The 9,795-nt window shown below is 38.2% G+C and overlaps 1 protein-coding gene across 1 annotated transcript; it reads left to right on the forward strand.

The window, feature by feature from the left end:
* Window positions 1-1,136: 1,136 nt before the first annotated feature.
* tlcd1 (TLC domain containing 1) lies at window positions 1,137-9,189 on the forward strand. The gene is made up of 4 exons (XM_004075571.5): window positions 1,137-2,047; window positions 3,721-3,803; window positions 5,127-5,209; window positions 6,740-9,189. The coding sequence occupies exons 1-4, from the start codon at window positions 1,842-1,844 to the stop codon at window positions 7,142-7,144; spliced, it is 777 nt and encodes a 258-aa protein (XP_004075619.1). The 5' UTR covers window positions 1,137-1,841; the 3' UTR covers window positions 7,145-9,189.
* The last annotated feature ends 606 nt before the right edge of the window (window positions 9,190-9,795 follow it).

The following is a 9,795-nucleotide window of genomic DNA, read 5'->3' on the forward strand; positions in this document are numbered from 1 at the left end:
AAAAGAAAAAAAAAGGACGAAATGTGTTTCTCTGCAGCAGCATACGGACAGTGAAGCAACAAGGAAACATAATCTTCAGTATTAAATCTCATTTTCACCAGCAGCATTTTTTGTTCCACAGAGTTAGAGGAACATTGTTCAAAGAAGTTGATTAATTTTCACTCTTTTACAACTGAAATATTGCAAATTTGCAAAGTTTTATTAAGTATGGAGAACATGTTATTACAGTGTGCAGTTTACCCAAAACATTTCAGCCTTCTCTGTAGTGCGCCCTCCTGTGGTTGTAGTCAGAACAGCAGGGAACAAACAATTTGCTCGAAAAGCCTCCTCTTCTTTAGAGTCCTAAACTGTTCATAATTAAGGTTGAGGTTTTGCTGCCACCTGGTGGTAGGTTTTAGTGATTGTTTACATTTTTCAAATAATTTTTAGAATTGTTTTATTATATTTGTTATACTTTATTTTAGCCCTGTAGATTAAGATTAGACTGAATTAAGTTTTAATATGCAAAAATACTACACAGTATTAATGCATGTCAAATTCAAATAAATCAATATTTACTTTAGTTACATCTTAATAAAAGTGCAAGCGACATTTTGAAACTAACATTTGAGCACGAATAAATACAATACATTAATATGAAGTAATCAAAGAAATAAACGTAAACAGGTTTTTCAGCTGTTTCTTTCATCTGAAACAAGGAAATTTAAATGTAAAATGTAATCCTTATCAAGAACATAAAATCAGAAAATAGAGCACAAGACAAGAACAAAAGCAGAAAAAACACAGCTGTATAAAATGAGATTTTGTGAATATTCGACAACTTTATGAACCCATTTATCAACACTGTCTTCCGAACATCATCAAATTCACAGAAGTTAATTTTGTAGCTTTTTTATGTTTCTTTCAAAAAATAAAATTTATTCATGCAGATGACAGAGGACTCATTTGGTGATTCTTTTATTAATAAAATGAAATATTTATTTATTTAATCTATTTAATAAATCTGCTTCCCTTTTATATATTTAGGAAACAACGTTGTTGTCGTTGCCACGTGGTATGTACAGTGTTTTTTTTTTTTTAAAGGTGCATGTCTGCCACAAACGGTTTAGTGTTCAAATGCCCCAAATCTACTTTTTGGGGGAGATGTTTTCCTGAATTTTCTTGTGCTTACCTGTGCAGCTATAAATGCTGTTCTCTTCATTTATTCTTTGGCTAAATGTTGTAGTGATGTCAGTGAAGTGGCTCAGTCATTGGTGGATGGTGGATGCGCTTTTACGCACAGGATTTTGCGCGCAGCTGTGGACTCGGATGTAAACAAGCGGCTTCTGTTTGGTGTTTTCATTTTCAAAAAGGGTCCTCCAAAAATCCAAATTGAGCCGCCTGGGATTTTGAATGTTTCGTAATCTGGTCACAGCAGTTTGAGCGTTCCTCCTTGTTTCTGTATTTCGCAGGGAGCAACGGCGGCCCCGCCCACCCCGCTGCCTTTCCACCTCTCCCCCAGCGGCTCTGCGAACAGGCGGAGAGCGTCGCGATACGAGGCGCTGCGTGAGCACAGCACTGCCGCGATGGAATGAGCGCTCATCTGGACGTCCTTTTCAGACTGAAGCCACCGGAACGCAGAGAGGGCCGGCAGCATCCACGAGACCTATGATCTGCACTGATTTAAAGAAGTAAAAAAACCGAGGATTTCCTTCTTCAGCTGCATCAGCACCTCCTCTTTCTGTAAACCTCTTTTCTGGACAACACTTGCATCCGTCCATCACTGGGCTGAGGGGAGGCTGATATAGGCATTTGATCAGGAGGAAGAAGCTTCAGGAGACAGCAGGGGTGGCCAAGCAAGGATGGAGGCTCTGATTCCCCTGATAAAGAGTCACCCAGGCCTGTCAGTCCTGGCATTCTCTCTTGTGTTCAGGCTGACCCATTGGCTGCTACAAAATCTGCCCGTGCCCAAGGTGGTGAGGCAGGATGCCTTTCGCTCATGGAAGTGGAAGAATCTCTCTGTCTCCATGGTGCACTCCGTCCTGACTGCAGCCTGGGCCCTGACCTGGTAGGTCTCATTCCAGAGAAACATTTACCCTTCTATCTGCTCCTTGTAGAGCATTGTCTATTCACAGTCCACATGATGTGTAGTAGGGAGTGTGTGTGTGAAGCAGTGACAGCCTGTGGCAGGACAAGAGGTTCATGTTTAGACTGGGCAAAAAGACGTGGGACACAATGGCATTCTTGAGTGGGGAGACAAATGCTTCTATCCAAACAGAAATGTGTGCCTCACGTGTATGAAGAGAAAATGTCCATATTCATATCCAACCACACTCCACCCCTCCTGCCCTGAGCCAGCATTCTAGATACAGATTTCAGACACGTCAACAGGAAAAACCTGACAGCTGCTTGTGAAAGCATCTTGAGAAACAGTTTTTTTTTTTTGCTTTGGTTTTTTGCTAGGGCGGGACCAAGCTCATGACTCACCTTTGAATGTGAAAAACAGGGCTGTGAAACACTTTTGAGCTTGATTGTAACCTCACATCCACTCTGCTGCAGTTGACATATACACCAGAGCGATTAACCAGTGTGAAGGAAGCAAATTTACACAATCAAGAATGCCGCTTCATGCATCACACCTGTGATTAACCTGTCAACAATAAGCACATGCTGAAAAGTAGACAGTACTGCCTAGACACTATAGACAGAAAATATTAACACAACAATTACACTTATGTTGATCAAAACTGTTATATTTTTTTAAATCGTCTGTTTAAAAAAAACGTTTTTTTCTGTTCAGCGTGATTTTTTTTTTCCATCAGCAAGGTGACTCACAAAACACGTGGGAAGGAATTTGAAGGGCTTTGAGTTTATATGATTTTATCTAAGAAAAAAGTCAACTATTGCATGCATAAAGCGCTTAAAAGATGAAAGAAAAGCATGTTGCAACCAGCAGACTTCACAAATAATATGCATATCTCAGTCAGTCAAAAAGACAACAATTTGCAGGAAACACTTCACTGCATCACACACATCCATATGGTATAAAATGAAACCAAAGCAAAAGATGCGCTAGAAAGTCATTCATCCACCTAAGAATCCGAATTTGTGATTCTTATCAAGACTGAAGCCCTTCTCTGAGTTTCCTTTGTATATGTTTATCTTACTTTATTTGACTCCCAAACCTGTTTGACTAATCCATAAAATGTAAAAGGGGCAAAAAAAACTGGTTTTCTTTTTGATTTTCTGATTTTCCTTGTTAAAAAAAAAACATTGCGCAAGATCTTTTGTTTGTCCTGTGGAAATGAAAAGAAATAAAGAAATTAAATTGAAAAATGTGATGATTTTTGAGCAACCTTTAAGCCAAAGCCATGCATCATAACTGAAAGGAAAGTCCAGAATAAACACATTTGTGTACAGAGATAAAACACATCCAATATTTATATAACACACACAATATAACATAATTACAGATATTTTAGATATCACCGGAGGATCAAAAATTTGCTTTGTGCCTAATATATCAAAGCATATTTTTTTTAATTTATGAGGAAAAGGGCAAGATGAATGTGCTGCAAAAATGAGTGTGAAGTTGACAAATTCAAGATAAACTTGACAATTTTAGATCACCAAGGGAGTGAAAAACAGTCAAAGTTAATGTTGTATGTCCCATAACATCTCTCAGACTTGGATTTTCTCTTAGAGAAAAGATGCATCAGTGTGTCATATATATCTTTCCAGTTTTGTAGTTTCCCCGGAGCTGTTGAGCAACATCCGCTCGTACAACACACCCCTGTCCTACCTGCTGGTTTGCATCTCCACAGGTCAGTAAAACACACACCAGTTCTGCTAAAGATAACACAACTGAATTTCTTGAATGCATGATAATGTCATTGTTCCTTGATAAATCAGTAAGCTACTTGTTTAAAAAAAAACTGAATTTGTTTTTAATCTTTGTAAAAAAAAAAAACTCAATAGGCTAAAAAAGGGAAATTCCTTTGAAAAGTAACATTTTTTGGAGTTTAGACATTACTGCATGAGCAACCCTTGTTTACATTAAAAATAATGCATTAAGAAGCTTAGTAAATGTGAATCATCCTCCTCCTTTATTCCAAAGGTGTGGTGCTGCCACTTTTTCGGTTGCAACTTCCCCCTCTCACCTGATTCTTAAGCCACCAAAAGCAATCCTGTGAAGCCGCAGTTGTCTGGTTGTGTTTTGTGATTTTTTTTTTAATATTAGTAACTTCTGTATGACCATGACAACACAAATTATGGAAAATATGCCCCAACATATTACAAACACCTAGTGGGCCAAGGTCTGAGACTGGAGGTTGTGTATGGTGCCTTAACGCAACGAGTGACAGTGCCTTTCGCTTGCCTCAGCGTGCCAGTCATCCTGTGGCACAAAAGAACTCTTAGTCAGTAGAATAGCCCCTGCTGAATCAGGCTGGTACAGTTTAAGGACTGCTGAAAAACTATTTAGTCTGCAGCAGAGAGGTGTCTTACTCTGCTGTCAGATTAGTTTAACAATCACAGATTTCATTTCCTCTCGGATAACCCTAAAATCCTCAGGTTGTATTTTCATGTTTTTTTGTTGTTTTTGTTTGTTTTGTTTTTTCTTTTCTATTCGTTTGTTTGATGAGATGAGATTCAAGCCACGTTTTAGCTGCAGCTAAATCAGGTTTGGGAGGTGTTTCCATCAAACCGTCAGGTGCAGCCAAAAGCTGAAAAACCTGTACACGACGCAATCTCAATTCAGATGCAACATGCTAATCAGGTGTGTGTAGATTTGTACTGTTGCCTGCAGGGCAAGAACATGACTGGCGTTATGGGGGCTGGCTGATGGTTCTCACTGTATAATGCAAGCAGCAATTATCTGTGCAAAGCTTATCGATGAAAACGAAAACTTCACCTGTCTTCCATTTAAATAAACATTACAGTTGAATAAGTAATTTGAACATAGGAATTTTTCATCTATGGACACCTGATAATGTGTGGTTTTAATCTACTGTTTGCTGTTTGAGGAAACAGATCAAACCTGGTGGAATCTCAGTCGCACAGCATCTCCATAAAGTCTTTAAAACTCTTTTTTTTTACATCTAATAAAAATCCAAACAAATTTGTCACACTATATTTTATTTCTTCAGGATACTTTGTGCAAGATGCAGCTGATATTATCCTGACAGGACACGCAAAGGGATCATGGGAGTTCTTACTCCACCATGCAGTGGTAAGTTTTTTATTTATTTTTTGCACGTTCGAGTTCTCCTACAGCCACGTTCACACTGCCCTCAGCAACACGCGTTCAAGAAGCGGCTTACCAAGAAAATTCAATGTAAACACGGGTTTCACTCCTGTTTTATGACTGTTTTTGGGCCCTACATACAAGGCATGTGGCCATTGAACGCTAAACCAGGTCCAACTTTGACCAATCAGACTTGATTGGTCAAAGTTGAATCAGAAGAGAAGAGAATCAGACTTGATAGTGACGCGGTGAAACTCCTCAAACTCAGGGCTTAGCTGGTTTATCAGGTGAACCCAGACATGGCAAAAACCTTGACAACGTCAGCGTTTGTTTTTCAAATAAAGGTAACTCCTGGCCACTCTCCTGACATGATGGTCATCCATACCCGCCATTGCAAGGATGGTACCATTGAAGTGAACTGTCGTCCCAAATTGCAAGATTTGCATTGCTTCAACATTTTGGCCAAACCGCTTCCAATTGTAGGTGGCAGACAAGTGCTAGTAAACAGTAGTACTGCTTATCCAGTGTGATCACCATGGACTAAATCTGCGTTCTTGAACGTGCATCAAGCATCATGTGTGTTTGTATATTCCCAGCCAGCAAGGCCAAGTGGGTCCCATAAAAGTTGAAAGTGAGCAAAAAATCTGGGCCCCAAATGGGTTTGTCCGCAGTTTATGTGGTGACCCCACCTGTGTTTGTCCACACTGGCTTAAGTGGGCACTTGGTGAGCTGGCTCGCTACGCCAGCCAGCCGGTGGACACCGGAGCTATATGAAGAAAATGTAGGCCCCCATCTCAAATAAATTGTATGTCTTCATGGTTTAAGCAACTTTATGTGTTATTTTTTTCCTAGCAGAAATCATAGTAGTATGGTCAAAACCATGTAGTCTAAGTAGACAATGCTATCCAGTTTCAGGTCTCACTCCTCCCCCATGAGCACATATGAACCAGCTCTTTTACCAGCTATTTCAGAATTGACGAAGCCTTTTGGATAAGAGGTGAAACGTCTTCAACTTAAAAAACCTAGTCCAGATGACAACCTTTAAACCTACTACTATGATGGAACCTACCTGGATGAATGAGAGTCTTCATAGACATATCAGAAATGTACAGCTCTAACTCTCTTTTGATTATTTTCATTTCTTCAGGTACCTGAGGAAACCAAAATAACAGCAAGCCAATGTAGTCTGTACAAAGATCTGAGCATCGTCTATTCTAAAATGTGTGTGTGACATCATAAGACAGACACATTAGCAATAATGAATGTGCAAGTCTGTAAATAATGTGAACTGAATATGTCTAAAAGGTTTTCTAAACACAAACAAAAACTTAACTGAACACAGAATTAATAGTAATATTTCACTTTTTTGACCAACTTTTTTGACACAAAGCAAAATATCAGTTGATGGTAAAAAAAAACAAAAAAACAAGAGAAAGTGCAATAATATATAAGCAAAAGTAAGACGTCAGTAAGTACATTTCATTTATCTCAGCTGTTTGTGTACTTTGACTTCAGGTAATATGGTGTTTCTTGTACACCCTCTACACTCACCTGTTCATCGCGGGGGCCGTGATCGCCCTCTTCGTGGAGGTGAACAGCATAACCCTGCACTTGAGGCTGATGCTGAAGCTGGCGAGTGCTCAGGACTCTTCCCTGTACTACGTCAACAAGTTTGTCAACCTCATCACCTATGTCACCTTTCGCCTGAGTGCTCAGTTCTACCTCACCTGGTACCTCACCAGCAACTACTCCAGCTTGGAGCACAGCGGATACTTTTTAACCTCCATCATGGTGATGAATATCATGATTCTTATTTATTTCTACCGTTTGCTTCGCGCTGACTTCTTCCCACGGAAAACACACTTTGCGGGACAAAACGGTGTACACAGGAACAACTCCAAGAAATTTCTCAGTGATTGACTGAGAAAAGTGGTTCACTCTTTTTTTGTATCTATTTAAGGTGGTAGTTTACATTTTTTGTCAGTTTTAAATGAAAACCGACATCATGCCTTTTGACCACATGTCTCTGTTGTGTCTCACTGCTAAAGAACAAACGTCTAAAAACACAAGTGGCCAAACAACATGTAGCCTGTTTCAGGTGCTGCTTTCATTAAGAAATTCCATCATAAATATCTTAATACAAGGTCATTTTAACTAAATCATCAATTTTGGGCAAAGCTAAAACATTTTTCAAGTATTTGTTCTTTTGTTTTCCACAGCCTGAAAACAACTTGTGAGTTTATTGGTGTGACTTAGATGATACAATTCACAACATTCCTGCTAACTCAGTAAAACGGAAAAAGTTTCTATGTGACCACTAACAGATTTGTATGTCTTGTTATATATTTATTTGATATCTATCATTTTTGTTGATAAGTTGTTTAAGCATTTTTTTGTGCTTCATTTATGGCTTTTTTGGGATTTTTTTGAATATCTTCTCCACACCTTTGGTATGCAGGATTTGGAACAGCTTTTTGGGGATTTTAGTGATTTTCTAGTGTACTCTGAGTTGGGATCTCTGTCGTTGGAATTTCCTGCTAAAGTTTCTGTAGTGATTTTAACCTGGAGCATTTACTGATGGAAAACTAAAACATTATCTCTTAAATTCCAAACAACCTTACATTCAACAGTAGTCCACCAGCACGCCAGATTTTTCCGGTTGTTAATTGCAAATTTTTCCGAATGTCCGGCTTTCCATATTTTGCTCCTCAGACCAGTTGCTATGAGCTATTCTCCATTCAATCTTGCCAGGTTGTGTTTTCCAATCTCCAAAAGTTGGAATTACATCCAGTAGCTGTTAATTTTTTTAGCATGAAAAATCTACTGGCAAGTTTTGTAAATATGATAAGGAAATAAATCTAAAAACCTAAAAAAATTAGGTGTAGTTTAGATGTCTTTCTTGTCATTTGTGAGTGATCTTGGTTTGTGTCTTGTTGCCAGTTAGCTTCGTGATTGAGGCTGATCATTTGTGATGTCCTCCTTGTTTTATTGTGTTTGTGTATAGTATAGAACTTCAATGTTGTTCAATTTTGTAAAGGAAATTCCACTTCTTGCTATTGCAAGCTTTTTTGCCAACCTGTTGTCAATCTTTTGACAACCTTTATATGCATCGTGTGGTCATTATCTGTAGTGAGTGAAGAGGTCTTTTTTAAATATTCTACCCTGTGACAGACTGGCGACCAGTCCAGGGCATCCCCTGCCTACGCCCAAGTGGCCGGGATAGGCTCCGGCAACCCCGTGACCCCGAAAGAGAATAAACGGTAAAGAAGATGAATGAACTTTTTTAAAGGGTTTTTGTTAAACCATGACCGGTTTTTGGTTGAAATCTCTGACCCTGAAGTCAGATTTTCTGTCTTTAGGACAGCATCTCTTTGTCTTGATGAAGCTCTTGTCTGTAGCTGAAGAGATTACTAGACTGACAGAAACATGTGTCAACAGCAACATCATTTGAGATGTGGTTCTTGTTAAATCTGTGTTTTGAACACTCGTTGAGCTGAAGCTGGATCTTCCTGCCATCTAACTGCTGCTTGTCAGGATTTAACATTTGAAATGAGCAGCCAGTAGCACAATCTTTAGTTCTCAGATATCTGATGATTGCATACTATCACAAAAACGGAACACAGTTTTGTGTTCTTCTGTTAATTATAATTAGGACTGTTTTTTTCACTTCTTCTGAGCAATTGAAAGCGTAGCATATTGTAAGTTAGACCTTCAAGAGAGCATTCCCAATCTAGATATTATTAGTCGATGGTGGGTTTTGTGGTAGTGAAAAACATACAAAAAGGTGGGATTTTTTATGTATTTCAGCCAAGGCCAGGAAAGTCTAAGGAGACATAAGTCCGATCTGCACTTAAGCGCCTTTAACCGCTGTGCCTTCTCAAACTAGAAACAATGTGTGAATAGTTGTACTTTGCAGTGATGTTTAGTAGCAAATATGTTTTCTGTATTAAAGTGACTTTTTGGAACTCCCTGTTTTGGGTCATTGATTGATTGATTCTGTAAGCAAAGAGATATTATTTAAACTTTCCAACGGCTATTGCTTTTTGTTTTGTTGCACAGTAAAAACTACACAGTCAAAAACAACCCAAGTTTTATTGTTTTTAACCCAACTCCAAAGTAAAACAAGATCAACAAAAAAAAAGAAAAACACTTTCATCTATAGGTTGTAACTCAGGAAAAAACAAACTTAAATTGGGTTAAAATGAAACCACTATGAATCAAATATTTTTATTGCTCCAGAAGTTAACCCAAAAATACATCCTATCATGATTAACCTAAGAATTGAGTGGAAGAAATAACCAGAGTTTTAAGAGTCTGTTTAATTTTAGACATTAAAAGTAAAAAGTTGATGTGTTCTGAAAGTTTCTTGATATATAACATAAAGGTACACAATAAATGGTGTTAAAAGTTTGAAAAATATTTTTGACAACAATTATAATTAGTAAACTAATTTCAGTAAATAATGGAAGAGACCATGTGCTAGTATTGTGCTCCTAAATGTTATTCTCCATGTCGACATATTAATTATGTTACTCAAGAAACCATTAAATGTTTTGCACAATTTGACATTT

This window comes from Oryzias latipes, chromosome 13, assembly GCF_053564925.1.
Source record: "Oryzias latipes strain Hd-rR chromosome 13, Olatipes_Hd-rR_3.1".
NCBI lineage: Eukaryota > Metazoa > Chordata > Actinopteri > Beloniformes > Adrianichthyidae > Oryzias > Oryzias latipes.